Source organism: Mus caroli, unplaced genomic scaffold, assembly GCF_978045245.1.
Source record: "Mus caroli unplaced genomic scaffold, Mus_caroli_1 scaffold_12, whole genome shotgun sequence".
NCBI lineage: Eukaryota > Metazoa > Chordata > Mammalia > Rodentia > Muridae > Mus > Mus caroli.
The window spans coordinates 64,402,160-64,429,016 of record NW_028227267.1 but is presented as its reverse complement, the minus strand read 5'-3'; the positions used below and the strand labels follow the sequence as shown (position 1 = coordinate 64,429,016).

General features: G+C 44.1%; 1 protein-coding gene and 2 pseudogenes across 1 annotated transcript; 1 reads left to right on the top strand and 2 right to left on the bottom strand.

Moving 5' to 3' along the window:
• Positions 1–614: 614 nt before the first annotated feature.
• LOC110309565 (uncharacterized) lies at positions 615–15,611 on the bottom strand (annotated as a pseudogene).
• Positions 15,612–15,685: 74 nt separating this feature from the next.
• On the top strand, positions 15,686–20,983 carry Nefm (neurofilament medium chain). Its single transcript, XM_021182297.2, has 3 exons — positions 15,686–16,869; positions 17,656–17,780; positions 19,156–20,983. Exons 1-3 carry the CDS (start codon positions 15,796–15,798, stop codon positions 20,501–20,503), a joined length of 2,547 nt encoding a protein of 848 aa, XP_021037956.1. The 5' UTR covers positions 15,686–15,795; the 3' UTR covers positions 20,504–20,983.
• A 3,797-nt stretch (positions 20,984–24,780) lies between these two features.
• On the bottom strand, positions 24,781–25,991 carry LOC110308968 (solute carrier family 25 member 3 pseudogene; annotated as a pseudogene).
• Positions 25,992–26,857: the final 866 nt, after the last annotated feature.

Genomic DNA, 26,857 nt, shown 5'->3' with positions numbered 1-26,857 from the left:
TTACCCCCCATTTAATATGTTTTATTTTAAAACAAATATAGACTCTCCTCTTTAAGAGATCTTTTTTTAATTTTTTAATTAAATTGACTTGGTGTGTGTGTGTGTGTGTGTGTGTGTGTGTGTGTGTGTACGCCCATGCTATGGTAGGCGTGTAGAATAATTTTGGGACACAATTTTCAGGGATTAATTTCAGGGTTTAATTCTTCTTCTACGTTCTCAAGCATCACCTGTCCACATCCTCCAGCTTAGTTGATGTGGGAGTTGCCAGACAATGCTCTTCAACATCCATCGCACCAAGGCAGTTGTGGAGTTACAGCTGTGAGCGATCACATCTGGCTTGGTATGGTTTCCAGAGATTGGACTCGGGTGGTCAGGCTTGAGGGGAAAATGCTTTTGTTTGGTTTTAGGGCACATGAGACTTTTTTCCCCCTCAATCTCAGAGTCCTGCTACAGGGACAAGATACATCCGATGTGTAATGTGGCATGGTTGTGACCAGGAGACTCACTGAACTTCTTGCTGCCAAGGGCAATGCTGGGGAAACCTAAAGAGGAGAGGGGAGGGGTGAATGTGGTCTTCAGGAGTGAGAAACGGAGTTGAGGCCCAGAGACAGATTTTAGCTAGAAAGTGGGCAATAGACAAAAGCAGTCCAGGAAAAAAAATCCCATTGAGCAAAATTGTTCCTGGATTCTGTTAATTTCTCAAAAACCTTACCCTTCTCCTGCTGTTATCATTCTCTTCTACTCATGGAAACATCATCAAACAAGGGCTGACAGGATCTGGGGCCTAGGACTAGCTTCCAGACCTCACTCCCTGATACCTGAGAGCTAATTCCTCACCAGCCCCCTCTCCCAAGTTAACATTAAAATACCGTCATAAATACAACTCCCGAAGCAACACCCCTGACAAGCAAATCTGAGTGATTTGGAAGTATAAAATATGATGTAAATGCTTAATTAAAAAAAAATTGGCATGTGACACTTGCTATTTTTACCAGCTGTCTAACAAGAGCCCACACATATTTTTCTAAAATAACTGGGTTGTCAAGAAAAAAATAACCCAAGATACGTATGCTGCCCTCTGGTTTCCTGGGCCATGTGTGATTTGACCCCATTATAACTGCCCCTGCCATCTGGAATGGAAAACTCCAGTTCGGTTCCTTCTTAGCCTCTGAAACCAGAGGTTCATGCTCCCCAACAATGATCAGCAGTTTGAAAGGACATTCTCCTGCCTCTCCTTCTATGCCAATCAGAACAGAGCAGATTCAATGTAGGATTTTAACTGAACTTTAGCAGCAAGAAAAATCGAAAGATCAATCAATAGAATCAATAAGTGTGTGTCACGCCTAGCATGTCACTTACATAGCACCTTGACATAAGGATTTTCCTTCAGGAAGCAGAAAAACAAAAATCAATTTTTTTCTCCATATTGATTGGGAAAGACCACTAGTAAAATAGACTCACTCACACTTTCCTCTTCACCTCAGTGTGTACCGTCTAGTCACAAGTATCCATGGACTGTTGACTGCATGTGTAAAGTCCTGAGCCGAGGAATCTCCCTTGCTTTCCTTCTAGGTAAAACAGAGTTGCTAGGTAAAACAGCCCTGTGGCTGCCATGACAGTTAGCATAGCCAAGAGCCCCGTGGCTGCCATGACCATGAGCACAAACACACTCTTAAAGAGCCACACTCCTGAGTCTTTCAACCTCGCTCTTTGCTTCTGTTTGACCTACACTCTGGGATGCAAGGATGGAAAGTTCTCAAACAAGTGTCCTGAAAGAAAACCAAGAGGCCAAAAGCTATACACAAGAAAACTGTCAATGACAAGGGTCAACCCTGCTGCTCTCTCTTCCCTTGAGTGTTAGATCCGAGTCTCTGATACTTTCCTTGGTTCCATTTACTTCAGTTTGTCTAGTTACAAAGCAGTTGCTTTATTAATAGAACAGACAGCACTGTCCTGCAGATACAGAAGTGAGACAATTTTGTCCTCCACTCTGCTACAGAATGTGAAGAGAGAAAAGTGAACCAGTAGCAAGAAGACACCTCTGCTTTTCAGGATCCCGGAGTTCTGCTGCAGGGACAAGATATATCCAATGTCTAATGTGAAATGGTTGTGGCCAGAAGATTCCCTGAACTGTGTGCTGCCAAGGGCAATGCTGGGGGAACCTAAAGAGGAGGAGGGGGTGAATGTGGTCTTCAGAAGTGAGAAATGCAGCTGAGGTCCCGGAGACAGATTTTAGCTAGAAAGTGGACAATAGACAAAGCAGTCCAGAAAAAAAAAATTCCATGGTCTTAGAATTTAGTTCATCCTGACCCTCTGCTCTGTCAATTCCTTCACAACTGATCAACTGATTTGTTTTTGAATTCTGATTCTGATCTGTTATCTGTTCAGGAGCACTGATAGATGAAACTAACTCTCTCTCTCTCTCTCTCTCTCTCTCTCTCTCTCTCTCTCTCTCTCTCTCTCTCTCCCCCTCCCTCCCTCCCTCTTCCCGCCACAGAGCTACATACCCTGGCCAAGATGATATATTTCCAACCTCAGTTTTGTCATTATGAATCCTTCTATTCAGCTTGATTAACATCTTTACTGTGTCTTACTTGAGTCACTATTATGATAGTGAGCCCAGCTGTGTACCCTGCTAGGTCACTAAGGACACTCCGATAGTTAGTGTTTCACTGTGTGGGGTATGCTGAAAGTTACACCTTCCAAAAATGGAGATTTATTTGCCCACCAAAATCTATTCTCTCCTCCTTCTACAGTAATAGCGTTTTGGCTGAGCCCATCCTGAATGGCCAAAGACTACACCAACCAGCATCCTTGGATTGATCTATGTGGCTTTGTTCCTGCCCCTGGGAGATAAATACAAACCATGGTTGTCTTACCACCTGAGGCTGGCCTTGAGAAGACCTTGTATGCTTTTCCCTCTTTCTGGAGTTGCAAAATGGATTTGGCTGAAACCCAGTTCTAAGTCTGTAGGTAAGGTTGTCGTCCTGGGGTACAGCAAAGAAACACATTGAAGGAATCTAGAACCCCAAAATGGCAACATAAAGTGAAAGAGTTCATTGACAGCTCAGGACCAGCACAGGGAGAGGGATCCATCCCTACTCTCTTAGCCAGCCACTATCGTGTATGTACCACAGTCTATCGTGTATGTACCACAGTCTATCATGTATGTACCACAGTCTGTCTATCATGTATGTACCACAGTCTATCATGTATGTACCACGGTCTATCATGCATGTACCAGAGTACCATGTCACTGAGTTTGGCTCTCTCACTTCACATATAACTCTCATGCTCACGCTGAAGACGTCATCCCATTTAGATAGATTAGATATTACCTATTACTGCCATGAGCAAGCTAAAGTCAAGGGCAGCCCAAGGTCACTAAACATGCTAATGCTTTCTTGATTCCCAAAGCCTTAGTCTTTATATTCAATAATTTCATCACTTCCTATCCCTGCTGTTGTGAACACACACACACACACATACACACACACGCAAACCCATTTCCCCTTTAGGTGTTGATGCAAGTTTGACAGAGTTGGATTTTACATTTCAAATATAGATCCTAGATGTTAAATTAAGCTGCACACCATAGCCTGGCTTCATAATTATTGCTATTACACGTTTGTTGCTACTGTCAGATTGCAAGACATACCAGAAGATATAATTGCAAAACAAGAGTTCTGGAATCCAGGGTAGACATGTTTGGCACTTAGGGGTAATTTACACCCATAATGTAATTAAAAACGAGGTGATTTGCATTCCGATTTGCACGTTGCAGTATTTTCTCTGATTATAATTTTTTTTTAATGTTCTCATGAGCACAGGAAGTTTCTGAGCACTGTGACAATTATTGTTTCAGAAGAATGGTGTTGGGAAGGAGGCCTCCAAGTCTTTTCTGGAGGCTTAGCCGTCAGCTGAGAAAATAGCAAGCTGTCTGTCAGATATTCTAATAACAAGCATGGTGAGTGAGTAACTGTGTACACCCCCACATTATTTTTGCAGAAATATATTTATAATTTCCCTCTGCCTCTCACCTATTGATAGGGCAGCCTATAAATGAAAGATTCAAAAAGCCATAAGTCTAACCACTTAAATGGATAATTAAACCAAATGCTATACTAACAAGAAAATTAGGGCTTTGAGTTACGGTAAAAGGGTTCACGGATTATGGGAAACACATGTATATGGCAGGGAAGAAAAGCTCTAGACCTGAGAAGGAGCCATTCTCACTACCTAAAACTCCTCAGTGAGGAGGATTTCAGAGTCATTTCTCACTGCTGTCTTCAAAATGAACAGGGAAGCATTTCACCTGGTTGTTAGGAGTACGGGGTTCATTGTTTAGAATATGCTCCCAGCTCACCACCGGAGCTCAGTAAACACTTGTGACATTGTTGAGCCTAATAAAGGGAGATGGACAATTATACTTGTTGCCACCAATTATTTAGCACAATTCCAAGGCATCTTAGATTGGGACTCTTATCACTGATCAGACAAGGAAACTGTTGAATAGTTACATCCAAGTTCATGGGGGGTGGGGTGGGGGGGTGGGGGTGGGTGTGGGGGGTGGGGGGGTGAAGAACTGGAAATCAGTGAACTTCAGGTTTGAATTCAGGCAGCAAGATTTCTTTAGATTTTGTAGATAAAGATTTCCTCCCTCGTCCCGCTAAGAGGCTTCCTCTCCCCCATCTATTTTGATAGCCATTTAGGCTTTATGCTCTGTCAGGTACAGTACTGATAGCCATGTCGTGTTATGCCTGAAGTCAGAGATAAATGGAGTTCCCGCAGTTTGCATGCCCTGTTCACCGTAAGTCAGTACGTGCTTCCAGCTCCAAGAGCAATGAGAACGAGCCTAGAAAGTGGGAAAGGAGCAGAAATGGAAATCAGAAAGAAGACAGTTTTCCATAGGAATCTGCTCTACACGACCACTGCAAAGGTTGCCTGTGACGTGGCAACCTTCTCTTCCATGTCGCATACTGGGAAGGGGTTTAATAAAAACATCCACTTATTCAGTCTTATGGGACCGGGTTGTCACTAGAAGAGCCGCTGAAACTGAGCATTCAGCGGGGCTGGCCGAACAGATCTGTATTAGCTGCTTACCCTGTCTTTGAGCTGAAACACATGGATCGACCTGAGCCCCTTTTACTCTGGCAAAATTCTTGTCTCTCTTTACACCTTCCCATGAAAGAAGCAGGCATTTCTCCTTAGGTTTGCAGAGCAAATACCCAGTGTTCTGCCAGCCTGGGCAGAGATGAGATGGCCGGTCACGTGACTCCCTAGGGCCTACTGAAAAGGGTCTCATCCACCGAGTTCTTTACAGAGTCATGTTATGAAATCAGACCCCTTATCATTGTTGGTTTACAAATGAAGAAAAAGAAGGTTTGGGTGGTTAACAAGTTACAAGAAAATAGCAGCAAGGAGTCCATTGCCCATCTAGGAATATAAACTCAGTTTAAATTGAATGTAACGGCGTTCCCTTCTTTGTAGCACAGGCACATTGTGCTACAGAATGAAAGTTGCCTAACTTTAAAGTTGATTTTTTAAGGTTTACTTTGATTTTTTTGTAATTATGTGTGTCCATGTACATCTATGTTGCAATATGTACATATGCATGCAGTTGCCTGGAGATGCCACAAGAGGGCGTCAACTCCCCTGACGCTGTGATCTGCCCAGTTTGGGTGTGAAAACTCAGGTCCTCCGCAAGAGCAGTACGTGCTCTTAACCGCTGAGCCACCTCTCCAGCCCCCACCTCCATATCTTTAAATGTGTTTTTCCTTCTGAGTTTTGTACTCTAAATCATACTCTCTTGATACAGATGTCCCATCTTCTACCTAACCCTTATGAACATCTTCTCTCCATGCCAAAGGTGGTCTCTTGCAGATATGATTAAGAAAGCAGCTGGGCATAGTGGCATACATGTTTAATCCCAGCACTTGGGAGGCAGAGGCAGGTGAATCCCTGTGAGTTCCAGGACAGCCAGGGCTACACAGTGAGACTTTGTCTTAGAGAAGAAAAAAAAGGAAGGAAGGAAGAAAGGAAGGAAGGAAGGGAGGGAGGGAGGGAGGGAGGGAGGGAGGGAGGGAGGGAGGGAGGGAGGGAGGGAGGGAGGGAGGGAGGGAGGGAGAGACAGAAAGAGAGAATGAATGAATGAATCAGTCTATTGGGAACTGAATTGAATACTCTCAAGATCCTCATGTTGAAGCCCTAGCCACACAGCATCTCAGAATATAACAATATCTGGAGATGAGACTTTAAAAGAGGGTAATAAATTAAAATGAATGACATCAATAGATCACCCCTTAATCCAATGATTAATATCCTCATTATATCAGAAAGTAGTGGCACAGACCCACAGGAAGTGATAGCGGTGGAGAGACAGGGAGAAAATGACATCTACCTGCCAGGGAGACCTCTGAAGACATCGACCATGCTGATACCTGTCCCCAGACACTGAGCCTCCCAAGCTGCAAAAAGGAAAAAAAAGTAAAATAAGATTAGATACATTTCTGTTGTTTGCACTGGGCATGCACTGGGCATATTTCAGAGCATCTCTAGAAGGCCGGTTCAGAGCCTGAGATGGGAAGCTTGTCCGAGGTTATGCTGAAGGTCCAACAAAGCCACAAAGGTCTTAAGAGGAGACCTAGGTGGCAGGGCAGAGGACAATACGGAGAGAAACTACCATGTTGCCGCCTTTGGAAAAACCTGGAGTCCATGGTCTGGGCCTCTTCACAGATGGATTCCAGAACATGCATAAGGGGGAAAAAATGGATTTGATTTAGAATCTCCATAAGGGGCACAGACCTATCAACACACTGGCTTTAACTCAAGGGCAGTGAATGAGTTCCAAGACCAGAAGACAAGACCTTTGTGTGTTTTTTTAAGTCTGTAGCAATTTGTTACAGCATCCCCAGGAAGGAGTGTCTTATAAGCGTTATATACTGCTACTTCGCTGTTTGCTACATTTGTACATTCTACCCCATCCCCATCCTCCCCTCATCCACTTCCCAAATATGCATCTTTTAATCTCATCTGGGTTATTGGGATAGCTTCCAAATTGATTATTTTTGGTCCCTTCTATCCTCCAAACTATTCTGCCAAGGTGATTTTTCTAATATTCAACACAATCAGGTCAGTCTTCTAATTAATTAAATACTTTGTCTGGCCCTGGCCAGTTGTAAGTTCAATAGTTTCATGACAAAAAAAAAAAAAAAAAAAAAAAAACCTTCGTGGGCTCTCTGCAGCCCCCAGAAGCCTGCGATAAATGTCAACCTAGCCTTCCTGCTTTTGCTCTCCTCAGGACTGTGTATCTCTTCTCACCAAACTGTATGCTTCTCCCCCATGCTAAGCCCTCGGGACTCCTCAGGCACATCCCACTTGGCTGTGTTGCCCTTTCTGCCTACTTTATGTCCCACAAGTCATTGCAGGTCCCCTCCTCGACAAAGTAGTCTCATCCTTGCCACCAGCTGTTTCAATTGCCCACCCTCTGTCTTCTTAGGACACTCTTTGTTTCTCTTTAGATATCCTGGAGACAGTACTCCCTGCGGTTGTTGTCTCTTCATTCGCTGAATTCTCCTTCTTCTCTTCATCCAAGCCAGGATTCTGCCTCTCAAACAGCTTCCAGATGCCCACATGTTGCTTGATGTAATTTGGGGGAGAGGGAGGTAGGTGTTCATGTACTCATCCACACAGATACTCATTAGGCAATCACTCTTGGCAGAACAACATGGCATACATATATGCACACACACACACCTGACTTGCCGTCTACCATCTAGAATGGCATAGTTAGGCAGACTTGTGTTAAGATGCTAGTGAAATGACCAGCAGTTGTAATGCCTAAGTAGACTGCCACTCAGAAGCTCCAGAGACTGAAAGATGACATCATAGCTAGAGCGACAACAACGGGGAGGTTCTGGCAAGTGGCAGTTCTCGAAAAGCATCATGGGAGGCACCTGAGATGGATCAACCCTAAACCAATGACTTCCTCTGCTGCAGTGTGGTAACTCTGTGCACACCTAGTGGCCTCATCGAAGCATAAGCATACCTTGGGGAGAGAAGTGCCTCACTCTCGGGAGTTGAGTTCTCATCATATAGTGGACATGGCAGGTGGACGGGGCTGTGTGTATACTATTAGGAGTCAGGAAAAAAAAAAACCAAGCCAATTATTATCTGTGAGTCACTATGGCTGGCTAAGGAAGCATTTTTATCATTAGGCACTGAGTCTCTAATAATTTTATGTACTACAAATTCGGGAGCTGATTGCTGCCATGACTAATAGAAGATAGATGTTTCTTTTCAAGGTCAACTCTTGCTCAAGAAAAAATGAAAAACGATTCTCTTCCTTGACCCTGATAATGGATAAATAGAAGCAGGATTTATATGGATGGAAATGGGTGAGTCAGAGTACTTTATCCCATAAATAACAAAAAAAGTGGATTAAGACTGACTTGTCTCCAAGCAACATATATAAATGCAATCACATAACCCCGGTTTTAGTATATAAAATAGATGATCAAGAGATTCACTTCAAATTATTCATGGCTGTCTTTTCACTATTTAGATAGATTTTACAAAGCTTCTTTCTTGCCAGACATCCCATTGTAAACCTTTACCAATAAGGATAGTGGGCCAAGCTATTGCTACGGCCAAATTATAAATGAATGTTACTGGGTCTCTCAAAATAGATGTAGTTTAAAGAGCATGAGATCCATAAAAGAGAGGAAGAAAGGGGGTGGAGTAGAAAAGGGAGAGAAGGAAGGAAGAAATGTCCAGGAAGGAAGAAAAGGAGGAAGGGAGGGAGCAAGAGGGGGGAAAAGGAAAGGAAGGAAGGAAGGAAGGAAGGAAGGAAGGAAGGAAGGAAGGAAGGAAGGAAAGAAAGAAAGAAAGAAAGAAAGAAAGAAAGAAAGAAAGAAAGAAAGAAAGAGAAAGAAAGAAAGAAAGAAGGAGGAATTAAGGATTGTAAAGATAAGATTAAAAGGTTTTCTTTATAATTCAAATGTAGATAAGGTAATAATAAATAAGTTAATGAATGGTAAATTATGTGTGGAATGAATTAAAATCTTTTAAAAACCCAAAGCATATGGAAATGTGAATGATAGATACCAGGTCTAATGCTAAGACAAGGGGCCTCATACACAGAGCATAGACCAGAGTGAGTTGAGTGAATTAGATGTCCTTCAAATTACATAGAAAACTAATTTAGGGAAAAATACAATAAAAAAGATAAGTGACTCGAAATGTATTTTAATGTCTTTAATAAAGTCACAAATGAAACAATAAAAAAATATTCATCTGAGAAACTAAAGTCTTTTGATATTAATTGCAGAAGAGGGAAGAATATGTATGCATAACATTGCCTCAGTGTTTTTAACGTGGCATGACAATTAGGCACTAATGAGAGATATTTAAAATGAGAGATTGCTTTTAAAGTAGGAAACAATGACCTTCTAATGACCTTGCAGCTATGTGCATATTTAACTTCTTTTTATCTCTGTACTTGATTGCTTTTTTTTTCTATAAAAATGGAGATAATAAGAAGGTCATCTGAGGAAATTGTGTTGATTAAATAAGACAACTCAGGGAAGTTTGGGGCCAAACATTTAACACACTGGATACACGCAAATGATCAGTAACTCTCGTAACCACATTACCACGATGTTCCTCTCTGCAGCGTTCACATTTGTGTTGAAGGTTCCAGTTGGAGACCGGATCTGGCAGTCTACTGAGGGAGTTGTGTAATGTTAACAGTGCCACCAGAAGAGCTGAGCCTGGTCCCAGCACCACCACTTGGCAGGTGTGTGGTCTTGAACAAACCTTTCGGTCAATTTGATCAACTGTAAAAAACGAAAAGAATCACTGAGTTCTGCCCCCACGCTAGCACCACATGAGGCTGGTGCTCATTTGTTGGGCTTGGTTTCTCACTGTAGTGGAGACTGAACCTGGGACTTCCCTTGTGCTGGGTAAGTAAGTGGAGAGTAAGCAGCTACCACTGCTGTAACTCGCCCTTCTCCTGCCTTTTCCTTTGAAGCAGGCTGTCCTGGAACGTATAGTCCTCCTGTCTTGGCATCCTGAGTAGCTGGGATTACAGGTGTATGCTACCAGGTCTGATTTGTTTCATCTTACTTCTTTGATAGAAAATGTAAAAGCCTGCTGGTGGTATCACTGGGGCTGGGGCCCATTAAGTAGAAAGAAATATAGTATTCCAGCTTTACTAGGTCAGGCTGTAAGGTACCAGATCACACATCAAAACATTCACTTGGTCTCATCCCACATCACAGATCACACCACCCACGGTGGTGTTTACCTCTATAAATGAGAGGCAGATAGGAAACTAATGTCAAACTCAGTCAGACTTTCCTGATGGGTAACAGCACTAGTTATTCTTATTGAGAGAGTTTTTGACTGATCGTTTTTGTTTTTGCAGGCAAGAACTCAATGAGCCCAGACTAGCCTAAACTCAAAACAGTAGTGGAATCCTTGAACTCCTAATCCTCCTGCCTCTACCACTCAAATGCTAGGATGACAGTCAGGGGCAGCCACACTGGCTCTGTTTAGTCATCCTTCATCTATAGAGCCTCTAATCATCTTTCTGTGTAGATTGGAAAGTGCAGGTTAAATACAAGGCTCAAACCCAGGGCCCATGGCACACAGCATTGTGCTTTCCATTTATTTTGCAAATCGACATATTACATAACCAAAACCTGCCATCCATATTTAAATTCATTTAAAACACAGAAAACAGATATAGCATTTCTGCATTTTGTAAATTTCTATTTTTTGTAAACTTCTATTTTATATCCCAAAAAAATGAACGAAATATTTTAAAATATATGATGTTCTTGGCAATCCAAGAGAGACCTCCGGCTCCACTCATGAGTCATCTTCAGACGTTTGTGAGAGGACCCAGCTTTTCAGGATGGTCAAGGCTAAGGAAAAGAACTCAGGTTTGAAATGATGACAATTATTAGATGAGAGGTTTAAATTTATACCCCTGGATTTAGCTCAAAAATTTAATCTCCAAACCATAGATGACCTTATGGTTATAAAGTTCATTCTAAGGAAGCCGCTTCAGCAAGATGAACGGATCTCCGGAAGTCAGGCTTGAACTAAGATACAATGTTACAAGGCTGCACTTGGTAGACTCAGAGGCACTGCAGCTTTAAGTGCTCAGGTGCACCTCATCAAGAGCTGTCCAGGCTCTCCATAAAGCCAGTTTGACCATTAATAACATGCTGCAAAATAACATGACCATACTTCTTCAACTCATCTGCACTAAGCTTCAGCTATAGAATTTCTCCTGGTGAAGCTCTAGCGTTTTTTTAAGACCTAAGGCTCCTGCTTCTGGCTTTTCTAGCATTGATTCACAGCAGCAGAGTGCTAGCATTACACAGCAAAAAAGGGAAAGCAGCAAGCTGGTGTGAGCGGACAGCTAGAGCTTAGCCCCAGAAAATTTCTACGGAGAAAAATTTCAAGCTGATTCAGTTCACATCCATAAAGATGGAATATTTTAAGATTCCTGAAGACTTCAAATTAACTTTATAAAGGCAGAAATGGCAAAAATATAAATGTTATATAATATTTAATGTATAAAGAATTTTATAAGAGAAGCAAACATACTCTGGAGCACTTAATGCCAGGAAAGAGATGCTGTCCCAGATGGATTTGTTTTAATTAAAAACAGTAGCAGCATACATATATGACCCAATTGTTCTGATAAGAAAAACCTTTCTCTCCTGGGGATATTATTATACTCCTTCCAACAAATGAAACAAATAAACAAGCTGGCCTACTCATAAACTTTGACATCTGAGACTCAAGCAGAATAAGTGAGTGGTCTGGTTTCTTTTCAACTCAGTCTCCTCTCCAACAGACTCTGTTCTGGGCCTCTTATATCAACTAGCCCTTTAACAACTACCAAAGGGAAATTCATAAATAGTTATTCATTATAAGTTCTAGAAGTAGCTCCCAGACAACATCATGGGACCCATATCACAGCAGGCTGCTGAAATCTCATCATAAGTAGAAGCACCCTACCCAGTGGGCAGTGTGTTTCCCTCCCTCCCTCTCTCCCTCCTTCCCTTCCTTTCTTCCTTCCAGAGCTTTTTGCTGCCACTCTCCATTCATTTATGTGTGTGTGTGTGTGTGTGTGTGTAACCTTAAAAGAAAAAAGTAAGGAAGTAAAAACAGAGAGAGAGAGAGAAATATGATATATATATATATATGTATATATATATATATATTCATTTTGACCCAATAAATGAACCTCTTGTACAAATATTGTATTTCCATTTTCAATCAAGAACTGTCCTGACTCTCAGTAAAAAACAGCTTGACCATTTAAAACATGCTGCAAATTAATATAACAACACCGCTCCAATTCATCTGTGCTGAGCTCGAGCTATGGAATTACTCCCAGAGAAGCTCTAGCGTTTTTTAAAACCTAAGTCTCCTTCTTCAGGTTTTTCTGGAATTGATTCACCAGCATCAGACCCTCAAATTCCTTATAGTGCTTTACTCTTAACTCAAGTTAACATTCACGTTTCACCTAGTGAAGGAAATAGAAATAGGGGAAAAAATGTTCTTCCATTCTCCAAAAGGCAATTCAAAACAAACAACAATTTAAAGATAATTTCATTAAAACTCTTATATCCAAATCATATATATCCTTCTTTGAATAAACCACAAAAGTACTCTCGTAAACTCAATGCCAGCCCCACATTGCAGTAAAGCCAGATACCCTTTCTCGCTCATTTTCTCTGTTGCTAGTATGTTACAGTTGTATAGCTATAATGTCACCAAAAGAGGAAATATGCAAACCATTTCTCTCTATGAAAAATATTAAGGAAGTGAATTTTTTCAGAAGCTCAGGAGAGAAAAGAAAAAAAGGAATAGCTTCCATAGCCCTTTTAAAAATAATAATAATAATGTTTAAAAGACTGTATGGTGGATTTACCCTTCAAGTCACCTTCAGGACAAATAGAGAAATGAAAGAACAAAGTAAAAAGTGAAAGGCTGCAGAAAAGTACGGTGGGACTGAAGCCCTAATTTTTAAATCATTAGCACACTGTCCCCTTAACAGAAGAACTTGTAAGTCCCTGCATCATTCCTTAAGGCCTAGATTAATCAATAGTCCAGGTGACATTGCAGCTAAGATGTTAAGCTATCAGCACCAGGTTTAGCCTAAGTAATTGGCCATGACTTTGTTTGCAAGCAGCACTTTCTTTTCTGCAACTGGTTGGATGTTTAACAATTTTTGAGCTGGTTTAGACACGAGGCAAAACAGGCTGATGGTGAAATCAAACACATGTTTCCTTGTAAATGCCTCTGCAGAGTCATCTCATTGCCAAAGCCCCGCAGAAAACTCGCAGCTGAAGCCTGTTTGCTACCCATGTGCTCTCACTGCAGGGAGCTTTCCCCATGAGTGTGCAGCAGGAAACTGCTGGCAGCTTTATTTATCTTAGTAAAAGCAGGCAGCCGCACAGGGCTCAAGGAAAAATGCCGCATAGTTCAGATGCAGCAATTTCTACATGGCATCCTGCTGAGGTCCCACCCTGCTAGCCCACACCTGACAAGCCCAGGAAGTTTTTATTTTCATTTACTCTTTCCATAGGAAATCGATAAATTTGGGGTTTTACAATATTTACAAGTTAGTTGTCCACTTTGTGGAACGCCATTCTTGGGGATTTGAGTCTGGGCTCTCTCTGCTTGAGCAGTAAGCAATGCTCAGCAGATCAGATCCGCCTCATACCCAGCCCCCTCACCCTCCACCCCCGCAGCCCGCAATGCTGCAGTTTCACAGATCCAAAAGTTAACTCCTTAAACGAGCCTTTTTCCTTTTAAAAACTCGCTTCTATCTTAAAATGTATGGGCTGGAAGCTTATAAAACTACAAAATCAAAGCCTCAGAAAGGGAGGCGTCTGTGATTACTTACTGATGAATACAACTCTGTCACATAATGAAGCAGAGGTTAGAGAATATATGCCCGAAAAGGTACATCAGTCTGCTGTCTCTGCTTCCAAGCGCTGGTTTATTCTGACCCACAGTAAGCATTTCACAACGCCCACTCCTTCCTGTGACCCCCCTCCCCCCCCCCTGCAGGACTGCAGTCCATCTCTCACTTTCTCTGTCAAGACTCTGAACTTTTTCACTCTGAATCTTCCAAAACTGTAATCCAAAATAGAAGGACATTTTCAGTTCAAAATATACAGTCAAAGGAAGCCCTCTGTTGAATGTTTGTTTAAATAAACATGCTTAAAGGATGGTGGGTCTATTCCAAATCGGTCATCAAAATCAACATAAGGAAATAGGTTGCGTTTTTAAATGGGGGCAGAGGGACCACCTGGCTTATTCAAGACTGAGATGAGTCTGTCCAGTTACCTTTCAATTAATTTAAAACTAATTCAGCTGCCCTGTCGGTTGTAACAGTACACGTAAGAAGTACCCAGACAGAAAGATGACTATGCAATTTTCAAACTTAACATACACACTATCTCCCTGGATTTTTTTTTCATCTAGGATTTCCCCTTCCCAGTGAGTAGTTGACCTTCAAATTTCAGGCCTTGTGTCTCCTCCTTCCCTAACATCCTTCACTTATTGGTAAAGTCAAACTGGGTTTCAAGTCTCTATTTTCCTTAACTGAGTTTAATGAATTTTAGTTGATTTTAAAATCTGCAGTCTGTTCATTGTGCCAACTCTGCACTGCAGAGAAGTCTTAGTGTGGGATTTCCAGATGGTTCCCTACAAACAAACAGCCCCTACAAACAGGTTTAAAAGTATTCGCTGGAGGAGATGAACCAGAAGTGACCCTCCTCTGGGCTCTGGTAGGCTGCGAACCCAGCACAATCCCATGGGCACGCCTGGGCGCTGTCCTTGGTGCTGCCGGATCCTTGGGCGTCACAGCGCCTTACCTGCTGGAAGCTGCAGACGTCCCCCAACAGTTAAGCAGACTGGAGTGCCACTTTCCACTTTTAACACAAATGACTACCCCGGCCTGTCTTCTTTGTCCCCTTTCCGGAGGTTTCCGGCGGGCCATTCCTCAAAAACTCTCTCTTTTTTTTTCTTCTGCATAACTCTCAGTTCATCTCTTGCTGCTTTAAGACAAGGAGTAGGGGGAGGAGAGGGAAGACAAGGAAGACAAGGATGGATGGGGGAACAAAAAGAGAGTTGGGGGTTAAGGGGTGAAAGTCGAGGCTGCAAAGAAAAAAGTCCCAGGGGAAAGGGCTTCAAGGGAAATGCCAGATTGAAAAAAAAAAAAAAAGTAGAGGGAGAAGGGCCTCGTGGAGAGGTGGGAGGGGTGTGTGTGATAAAGAACAGCGGACCCTACGGCCAAAAGTAAGGAAGAAAGAGACTAAGAGGTAGGGGGGCAAACGAAAGTCAGGAAGTCAGAGAAGAGCTGCCCAAAGGGCCGAGAGTGGCGAGACAAAGAAAGGGCGCTGGGAAAGGGCACTTGCGCCAAAGCTGTGAACTGCAAACTGCTGGTGAAAAAGCAGAGAAGGGCAAGCTACCGGGTGACAAGAGGTCTGGAACTCAAGGGGACGCTAGGAAAAGGCCGGCCCGGCGACACCCAAGTGTGGGGTCCAGTATGGTGCGGGCCCACGTGGAGCGGCCGCTGAATCACCGCAGGGCTTGTCTCCCCCTTCCCCCCACCCCCGGCCCGGTGCCCGCAGTCCCCGCCTCCTCGGCCGCCGCCTCCACGGGGCGGGGCCCTGGCCCGGGACCAGCTGCTCCGCTATAAAGGGGCTGCGGCGAGGCCGGCAGAACGCTGTGACAGCCACACACCCCAAGGCCTCCAAGATGAGCTACACGCTGGACTCGCTGGGCAACCCGTCCGCCTACCGGCGGGTCACCGAGACCCGCTCCAGCTTCAGCCGCGTGAGCGGTTCCCCGTCCAGCGGCTTCCGCTCGCAGTCCTGGTCCCGCGGCTCGCCCAGCACCGTGTCCTCCTCCTACAAGCGCAGCGCGCTCGCCCCGCGTCTCGCCTACAGCTCGGCTATGCTCAGCTCGGCCGAGAGCAGCCTCGACTTCAGCCAGTCCTCGTCGCTGCTCAACGGCGGCTCCGGCGGCGACTACAAACTGTCCCGCTCTAACGAGAAAGAGCAGCTGCAGGGGCTGAACGACCGCTTCGCCGGCTACATCGAGAAAGTGCACTACTTGGAACAACAGAACAAGGAGATCGAGGCAGAGATCCAGGCACTGCGGCAGAAGCAGGCCTCGCACGCCCAGCTGGGTGATGCTTACGACCAGGAGATCCGAGAGCTGCGCGCCACCCTCGAGATGGTGAACCACGAGAAGGCTCAAGTGCAGCTGGACTCCGATCACTTGGAGGAAGACATCCACCGGCTCAAGGAGCGCTTCGAGGAGGAGGCGCGGCTGCGGGACGACACCGAGGCTGCCATTCGCGCGCTGCGCAAAGACATCGAGGAGTCGTCGATGGTTAAGGTGGAGCTGGACAAGAAGGTGCAGTCGCTGCAGGATGAGGTGGCTTTCCTGCGGAGCAATCACGAAGAGGAGGTGGCCGACCTGCTGGCTCAGATCCAGGCGTCGCACATCACAGTAGAGCGCAAAGATTACCTGAAGACCGACATCTCTACGGCGCTGAAGGAGATCCGCTCCCAGCTCGAGTGTCACTCAGACCAGAATATGCACCAGGCCGAAGAGTGGTTCAAATGCCGCTACGCCAAGCTCACCGAGGCGGCCGAGCAGAACAAGGAGGCCATTCGCTCCGCCAAGGAAGAGATCGCCGAGTACCGGCGCCAGCTGCAGTCCAAGAGCATCGAGCTCGAGTCGGTGCGAGGCACTAAGGAGTCCCTGGAGCGGCAGCTCAGCGACATCGAGGAGCGCCACAACCACGACCTCAGCAGCTACCAGGTAGGAACCGCGGCTGCGCGGCCGGCCTGCGCCAGCGCCAGCGCCGCGCGCCCCCGACACGACACTCGAGAGCGCGCCCAGAGGCCCTCTTGGTCGCGCTCCCTGGTGGCGGCATTCCAGTGCGCGCACCAGCTTCACAGACGCGGGTTAGCCATAGCCCAAGGTCTGTGCTCCGCCCCTCCTCCTTGCCCCACCCACTTGCCGCAACTACTTAGAAATTCCCATCTCCTTCAAAAACTTGCTTTCCTACGGTAGATTCTACTGTAAAAGTAAAAAGGCACATTCTGGTCGTTGAGAAATACACCGTTTAATAAGCAGGAGCACAGATAGTCTCTTGGATTCCTGCCTCCTTCCTCGCTCCCCTCCCCACCCCCGCATCTCCACCCCGCCCTCCTCACCCCCTACTCTCCACTCCCTACCCTGCCTCCAGCCGCGACGGGCGGAGCTCTCAAAGCTGGCTTCAGTCCAGAATTTGGGCGGGGATGGGGGGGGGGGGTGCAAAGTCCGCTAGGGACCTTCCTCAGATTCCTCAATGCTCCCTTCTAGGGGCGTTCTAGGCTTGCCAGTCTCCGTGTGTGTAGTGCCTGGGAATTGTCTGGTTGATTTTTGTTGCTTTGTTTTGAATTTTACTACCATAAAAGAAGGAGGGATAGCTAGGAGGGATGTCTGCGAGGCTCACAGGACTGGCGGGGAGGGGGAGTTGGGGGGGGGGTAGGAAAGAGCTCCGGGCAGGGAATAGCAAGTGTCTTGTGAAGGAAGTTTCTAGAGACTCCCTGTACCTTTCAGGACACCATCCAGCAGTTGGAAAATGAACTTCGGGGAACCAAGTGGGAAATGGCTCGTCATTTGCGAGAATACCAGGATCTCCTTAACGTCAAGATGGCCCTGGACATCGAGATCGCCGCGTACAGGTACAGGATCTCTACAGACTTGGTCCAGACCCTACAGGCACTGCAGAGGCTGCTGCGAACAGCCTTCCCCACTTAAGCCAAAGCTGTCCGAGTGAGACAGGCTCAGAGCCCTGACTCCCCAGCTCAGTTACAAACAGAATCCTAAGTATTACAGATACAGGTTTATCAACCTGATTCAGCTTTAAAGAGTGACTATGGAGAAGATCCGGGAGGAGGGTGGAACTGGGGGAGGGGACCAAAATATATTGTATGAAAAAAGCCCAAATATGCACAAAAAGAATAGTACTTTTTGAGTTGCTGGGGGCGTAGCAATAGGTTTAAATTTTTGTTTTAAGCATCTGTATGTCTGACAAGCAGATGAAGTTTTCATTTTTATATTTCATCTGATGGTTCTCTTTTATAAAGCCAAGGACAAACACCAGGTCATTCTTCTCCTATTTCTCTGTTACAGCTTACTGTTGCCATCCTCTGGCTGAGACTAGATATAGGCACACTAGAATATAGGTGCACTTATTTTAAGTCTATGGATGATATACATGCATTCAATCTGGCTAGAAGTGTAAATTTAATGTATATTTATCTACATATGTAAAGTATGATACCCTCATATCTAGATCTAGACAAGTGTGTATGTATAGAAACATATAGAACTAAACATATAGGCAAATATAGGTTTGATCTCTTTATCTGTAAACTGGTTCTAGGTCTCCTAAGTAATGCTGTCTTTCTGTTGGCCAGATTCAAAGCATACAGCTCTTGAGGAGGCAGTCACTTCCTGTAAGGCTGTTATAGCAAGAATAAATTGCACTTTCTTTTTAAAGGAACCAAACGATTGTACAAAGAGACATTCTGTCACTGAACAAATTATAATTTGCTTCACCTATATTAGTATGTAGCAATAATTTAAATTCATCAACATTCTGACTTATGCTCAGTAGTTTTCATTTTAAATTGAACATTTTATTTGCTTTTAAACTTCATAGAAATCTTGGCAATTCAAATGATGAGGGAGGAGACCGTTTGGGGAACAAAGTGGGTTGGCCACTAGAGACCATTTTAGCACATTCATACTACACCTACACCAACTGCATGCCTGCAGCAGTGTTGTATTTACTGACTGGGTGTGGTTAGTTGTCGACTGGGAGTGGCTAGGCACTGCAGCAGAGGACTGTCTGGCACTCTTGGAGAATCTGCCCCAGGATATGATAAACATGTTGATGAAATGGCAGTAAGCACTCACTGCCCTGGTAGAAAGAGTATTTCCTTATGTGATTCTATTTATTCAAAAGTGCCCACTACATTAAGCTTGTGGTAATGAAGATTAGAAGACCACACGTCTTTCTTGATGTCTCATCCTCTTTGGTTCTCTCCTTAGGAAACTCCTAGAGGGGGAAGAGACCAGATTTAGCACATTTTCAGGAAGCATCACCGGGCCTCTGTACACACACCGACAGCCCTCAGTCACAATATCCAGTAAGATTCAGAAGACCAAAGTCGAGGCCCCCAAGCTCAAGGTCCAACACAAATTTGTGGAGGAGATCATCGAAGAAACTAAAGTGGAAGATGAGAAGTCAGAAATGGAAGAAACCCTCACAGCCATCGCAGAGGAGTTGGCAGCCTCCGCCAAAGAGGAGAAGGAAGAGGCAGAAGAAAAGGAGGAGGAACCAGAAGCCGAAAAGTCTCCCGTGAAGTCTCCTGAGGCTAAGGAAGAGGAGGAGGAAGGGGAAAAGGAGGAAGAAGAGGAAGGCCAGGAGGAAGAAGAGGAGGAAGATGAAGGTGTCAAGTCAGACCAGGCAGAAGAGGGGGGATCTGAGAAGGAAGGCTCCAGTGAAAAAGATGAAGGTGAGCAGGAAGAAGAAGAAGGAGAAACCGAGGCAGAAGGTGAAGGAGAGGAAGTAGAAGCTAAGGAGGAAAAGAAAATTGAGGGAAAGGTTGAGGAAGTGGCTGTCAAGGAGGAAATCAAGGTCGAGAAGCCTGAGAAAGCCAAATCCCCTATGCCCAAATCACCCGTGGAAGAAGTAAAGCCAAAACCAGAGGCCAAGGCCGGGAAGGGTGAGCAAAAGGAGGAAGAGAAAGTTGAGGAAGAGAAGAAGGAAGTCACCAAAGAATCACCCAAGGAAGAGAAGGTGGAGAAAAAGGAGGAGAAGCCAAAAGATGTTGCAGATAAAAAGAAGGCCGAGTCCCCGGTGAAAGAGAAGGCTGTGGAGGAGGTGGTCACCATCAGCAAGTCGGTAAAGGTGAGCCTGGAGAAAGACACCAAAGAGGAGAAGCCTCAGCCGCAGGAGAAGGTGAAGGACAAGGCAGAGGAGGAGGGGGGCAGTGAGGAGGAAGGGAGTGACCGAAGCCCGCAGGAGTCCAAGAAGGAAGACATAGCTATCAATGGGGAGGTGGAAGGGAAGGAGGAGGAGGAGCAGGAAACTCAGGAGAAGGGCAGTGGGCGGGAGGAGGAGAAAGGGGTGGTCACTAATGGCTTAGATGTGAGCCCTGCAGAGGAGAAGAAAGGAGAGGATAGCAGTGATGATAAAGTGGTGGTCACCAAGAAGGTAGAAAAGATCACCAGCGAGGGGGGCGATGGTGCTACCAAATACATCACCAAATCTGTAACCGTCACTCAAAAGGTTGAAGAGCATGAGGAGACCTTTGAGGAGAAGCTGGTCTCAACTAAAAAGGTAGAAAAGGTCACTTCACACGCCATAGTCAAGGAAGTCACCCAGGGTGACTAAGATTGGAGTCCGTTGCAAAAGGTTAAGCCATACGACAATTTCAAAATGCATGTGATTGACAGCTTCAAAACAGAATGGGTTCTCCCATGGGGGCTCCAGACATTGTATTTTCCTTTGTGCAATATGAGGGAACTGCATGCAAGCTCAGGGTGCCCCCCCTCCTCAGTCCTTGGGGGGAATTCAAATGCATGATCGTGTATGTACCTAGGGAATTCGCCAGTTTCCTGAGCTGTTGGAAGAGGGGCACTCGGGGGGATGTCTTGAGATGTATTATGCAGAGTACCAACTGAGCCAAAAATAATAAGTGAAACAGAACTCTCTTAGCCTTAAGAAAGCTATATATGAATACTTACGTTTACCTCACTGGTGCATTTAAAATGGACTTCTGTTCATGGGAGAACCTTGCTGATCTGCACAGTTCGCAACCTTATCTTGATCGATGTAAAATGTCACAGCAGTCCTTGCTCAATAAAGGTCATACTGGAAACATAAGCCAAATGTGTGGTGATGTGTCATTTCAGTGAAGTACCTGTTGCCGAGAGCTAGCTGTTGAGATTCCTCCGGAGCACACTGTCTCTGGGAATTGTTAGTGACCTGCACGGCTCAGCTCTCTGAGAGAATCTCATTGGAAAGCATTGCGTAGGACAGTTTCGTGTGTTGACACATGTACTTAGCCCAAGCTTCACCCTGAAAGTTTAAAACTATAGTTCTGAAATAAAAATAAAAGCATCGTGGGTAAATAAAGGGAGATTTGGTGAGAGAAGTCTTCAATCTCTAGACAGTTCCATCCCGAGGACCACAGTAAATCTCAAGGTGAGAGAGTAATAATGGAACCATTGCAAATACCGTGGAATTGAGTCACAACCAGGGAGGTCATGTGTGTCTAGAAGATGTGGACTTTAAATAGTCAAGAAATATCCACTCTGGTTAATAGCCATTTCCAACACTGATTCTTGGTTTGGTTGAAAAGGATTTATACTGTGTAGGCTTTTATTAGTTGGAGAAATAATACCAAAAAAAAAAGAGTCTTTGATTTAGATATTAAACAGTTTTAGGTGAAAAGCCGTAGTCTGGACGAAGGGAAAATAATACTATTTTCTCTCCAAAGCCATTTGCCTTAGACCTTTACACCCACATATAAATTAATAGCATATTATTTTTCCAAGTCTTTATTTTTCCTATTAATGAGACCAATCCAAGGATATCCTCCCTTGATGTTCTCATTAATGTTTTTCAAGATACTCCAATTTGGAACACTGAATGTACCCAGGGAGTTCAGAGTTCATAGAAGGTTTATAGTGGTCTTTCCCCAGCCATTAGCCAGACCCCAGTTTTTACCAAATATATATAACACCTATACACTTATTTATTTATATATTTTCTTTAAAACAACTTGTGGTTTATGTTAAAACACTCATTTTTTTCCAGATGCAATATCCATGACACCCAACCTGAAATAGGGTTATTTAAGTATAACCAGTCAAAACCCCAACTCTATGTGGAATTTAAAAATAAAATGAGTATACTGGAGGGATCCAGGGTAACACCTGGAGAAAAATCAGCTGATGAAGCAGGTGTTGGGAAAGGGGAGCTGGGATAGAGGTCACAGGCAGCCCAAGGCTGACTCAGCCCAGAACTATGTTGCTCTGATGAAAGTTCCAGAAAACAGCATCCTGTTTGCCTCCCACCTTGGCCAATAACAGAAGAAGCATCTTGATTGCCAGTCCAATCAAAAGTAACTCCAGTCACTTGCAACAGTGGTAGGTGGGGTAATTCCCCCAAGGCCTGAGAACCCATCAGAAGCAAGAAGGAAGTGCCCCACCAGCCCTGAATTACTCCAACCACCTCATTTGCTTTCCTGGGGACACTTCCATATATCTCGGAAAAGACAGAATCACTATTTTGACCTTCTCACAGAGAGTAAAATGTATCTTTGAAACTCTACCTAAACACTTCTAAATCAGTAAGTGGCCTTACCTATAAGAAGCAATAATAGAGGCTAGCTCTATATGATCTAGTCCATATAAACTTTAAGTAGCTACTAAATATTATTAATGTTTATAATATAAATATTATTATAAAGATAATAATTTGTTCCTAAAACCATCACATCAAATAAAAGTACAATGGAAGAAAAAGGAGTGCCAGCAGTGGTCCCTGGGGTAGAAATAAATTTTTTTAATGCCTGTATTGCCTTTTTTTTCAGTATGTGCTATTTAAAAGTGGTATCTGTCAGCTGAGCTCTCCCCTGAGGCTGGAACCAACCGTGTACTTACCCCCACCCCCGGTTCTGTTCCAATCCACCTCTCTTTCTTTCTTAGCAATCCTTCCGCATATGGTAAAAGACAGAATCGCTATCCTGACCTCCTCACGAGTAATAAAGCAACATTCCTTCGATAATCCATGTGAACGTTTCTAAATCAATAAATGGCCCTGCTGACTCAGCAATTAAACAAACAGAATAATTATTAAGGACCCCTGGAGACACTGGGCTTCACCCCTGGAATTTAAAAGAAAACCATCTGAAATCCATGCATCCAAATACATTCAGTGACAGTGAGGCAGTGAATCTAAACCTCCAAGAGTTCAGGAAGCTAGAGTCTGGTATCTCTCTAGTCTGTCTCTGGCTGCAGGGACACTAAGTCAGAAGTTAGATCACTGAGCTGAGAGTTAACCGGGAGTCTAGCTCCAGAGTGCAGAGTGGGAGCCCCTACAACACACCGCCTCTCAGATTCACCCACGGCGGACAACTCATATTATACGGATGCCCATCTAATCTCTCTGTTTCTCTTCAGAGGAGCCATGCCATGGGTCTTTCTTTCATTTAGCATCCTTATCTCTAGGGCATCATTTACATCATGAATTACAAAACTACACAGTGATTCTTCCATTTCCCACATCCCTCCCTCTTTACAAGTGCAGACTGACAACAGAGTTGAATTAGAGTTTGAACACCCTCGGGAACAGCACAGTTGTGTGCCTTACGGTCATTATTATCCTGCGAGTTTCCCCTTCTGTACGCGCAGACTGAGGAGGCTAAGGTCCTTCACTGACACCTATGTGGTTCTACCACACAGCTGCAGGGTACATAGATTCGATGAGTGCTTTTCTCCTGATAAACTTCCATGTTCGACTTTTTAAAGGGAAGTTATTTCTGGTGTGTTTTAGTCTACTGCCAGTCAGTACACAGATAGTATTAAAACATTAGGAGAGCCGTTCCCACAACAAATAGGTTGCTAGTTCCAGTTTGGAACAAGTTCTTTTCTCTGGTGGCTTATATAACTTGCCCAAAGGGAAGCAGAAGCTATTTTTATGTGAATTATTTTATTGAGACTACACAATATTCCTCCATTTCCAAGAGCCTTCACTCTTTAGAAATGCAGCTGTCTGACAACAGCATTGGATTTGAATGCCATCAGGGACAGCAAGCACAGTTGTGCACCTTGGGGTCATTGCTATCCTGTAACTTTCCCTTTCTGCCTGCAGACTATGGAAGCTGAGGTTCTCCACTTAACATCCATGAGAGTTCCCAGACCTTTGAGATCTCAAAGCCAATAAGTGCTTGCTTTGCCAACCTGACAGCCTGAGTTTCATCCCTGGATCCCGCAGTGGAACGACAGAATCAATTCCAAAATGCTATTCTCAAAACCCAGCACAATCACCCTGCCATGTGCTTGCCCATACTCACACATATTGTATAGACACACACACACATGCACAGACACACAAATAATGATGATGATAATGATGATGATGAATAAAACAGAAAATTCCCAGCACTATAGCAGGCATAACTATTTGTTCATATTCAGTATTAAATTAGATCAAAGTAACAGATAAATGATTCATTTATTTTGAAGACAAGAAACTAATCAGTACATTAATTTCCATTTGTGACTTCACTGCAAATTAAATAGTATTAATAATTATATAAAATACAATATGTGTTCAAATGTACATATAATTTCCAACATCAAAGTTTGTGTGTGTGTGTGTGTGTGTGTTGGGTTGGGTTGTATTGTACATGCATGTAATCATGTGGATGTATGCATGCAGTCACATGCAAAGGCCAGAGAAGGACTTCTGGGGTCTTACTCCATCATTTCCACCTCATTGCCTTGAGGCCTGAAGGCAGTACAGTAATTATATCAGGAATAGATGGTTTTCTACACATCAAATCTATAAAAGTTCCTTTGTGCTTTCTTCAACACTGACCAGCAAGTAGATTCAGTCCATGTTACTTCCGAGTGTCTACTCAGTTAACTCAAGCTGCTTCTTCAGAGATTCATAGATGGACCACAGAACTTCATCATGGTGTATGGGATCTGCCTCATCCACAGAAGAGCAAAGCCTTGTAGAATGCATTTAAGCCTTTTTCTCTTTACATTTAGGGAATGGCTTTCCTCAATATGTTGGCATAGCCAGGCTGGGTTTGATTCCAAACTTTAGCAGCTTCCGTAGAAACCAGGGCAGTGTCAGCACAGAAGTCAGCACTGTCAGAAGCAGCTAATATATTGCTGTGTGCCGTAGATAGGTGTTTTCCTCACCAAGCAAGTGGTATACACGGCTTTGAAGACTTCATAAAAGTTGAATTTGCAGAGCCCTTGTATAGAATAGCCAATCAAAGTTGGCTGGTCTGTAGCAGTGAATTAGTTAGGCTTTGTGCTCCCCGGGTGGGAGCACAAATTAATTAATTTTAAATGCCTTGACTAGCTCAAAGGCTGGGTAATTCTAATCCTCCCTACAGCTAGCACACATTTTCCTCCTGAAATCCTGGTTTTGCCCTATAATTCTATATTTTATCTTTGTTGCCCTGGCTCCTTCTGGTCTTTGCTGCCCAAGATGCTTCTGGGCAGCTCTTCCAGGGACTCATTCCTTCTCACCTACTTTTCAGATGATTTTACTTCCAAAGGTCTAAATCTGATCCATCTCCTTCCAAATCATAGCAACACCCTTCTCCTCCCTTCCAGTTCCTAACCCCCTGCAAATCCAAAAGTCGCACCTCAGTCTACCTGCCCAGACATTAGTCATTAGCTATTTACTGATCAACCAAAAACCAACTGGGGACAAGGACCTTCAGCGTTTGGACATTCAGATTCCCGAGTTTGGAGGTTGGAATAATTCAAAATGTTAGAACCAATCCCCAACACTGGTCCTTTAGCCAAACCATGAACACTATTTTCTCTCAGTGTAATAGAATCTATTAAATATGCCCTTACACTTTTGAGGGTCCACCTGCATTAGGCATTTTATGAAATCCAGGAGAACAATAGCAGTGTCCATCAGCCCACAGTTTAAGACCCCACCAAAACCACACAGCGCATAATACTCCATGGAGCCAAATTCAAAGCTGCACCCTTTCAAGACAGGCTACCAGGTGGAGGGAAGGTCAGGGTAGGCTCGGGTGCTGCAAGGGACCCAAGAGCTCAGAATGCATCAGCTGCAGATGAGGGGCTCTAAAGGGGTTCCTCCCCAGCAGGGATGCCATGCCAGTGATGAGAACATCCTCTTGCCTGCTATGGAGAACACCCAACTACTCACTCTGCAAGGCAGCATGCTTTTCCTGTGCCAAATGTCATGCAGGTCATAGAGAGGCTGAATGTTATCCCTGTTGGAGGACTGTGTCCTTCACCTACACAAACTATGTACAATGTCACGTGTGTGAACATCACAAGCCTGCCTTACTCTTTCTACAAAGCCTCATTCTGACCAAAGTTGCCTGCTTTGGTCTATGCTGGATTTCAGAGTGACTTTAAAAAATTATAGATGCAAGATTCACAGAACAAATAGTTACAAATCCTATGTCCCTAATAAATGGTGAGTTCCCATTGCTATCATTATTTTTAAGAGTAATGACTAAAACAGCCATATTGACTCAATTGCCATGTCTGTAAGACATATATACACAGATTTGACAAGTGAAAGAGTGGGCATCTCTCTATTATTGTTTAAGATATATTTCTTATTTCTGGATGCTTTTCCCTACATATGGCTGTGCACCATGTGTGTGCTGTACTCACTGGGCCAGCAGAGAGCTGGGCATCCTCTGGAATTGGACTTGAGACACATTTAAATAGCTATGTGACCATTGGAAAGGGAACTGTGTCCTCTGAATAAGCAACAGGTGTTCTTAACCATTGGGCCATCTCTTCAGCCCATCAGATATCAATCTTTGCAGCGATGTTCTCATGCTATATCCTACTTAGAATCAGAATCCTAAAGGCTGAATTAGCTTAAAGTACTCTTTGGAGCAAACAATTCCCACAAGAAGTTTAATAGCTTTTCGGAAGCTTTTAATCTCTAAGTTCCAGTAACTTCTACCTTCTGGGGCAAATCTGACTAGAGTCCAATAGT

Coding starts and splice junctions, on each gene's coding strand:
- Nefm (XM_021182297.2), top strand. CDS start 15,796: ATGAGCTACACGCTGGACTCGCTGGGCAACCCGTCCGCCTACCGGCGG. Junction 16,870..17,655: donor ACGACCTCAGCAGCTACCAG/GTAGGAACCGCG, acceptor TGTACCTTTCAG/GACACCATCCAGCAGTTGGA. Junction 17,781..19,155: donor ATCGAGATCGCCGCGTACAG/GTACAGGATCTC, acceptor TTCTCTCCTTAG/GAAACTCCTAGAGGGGGAAG.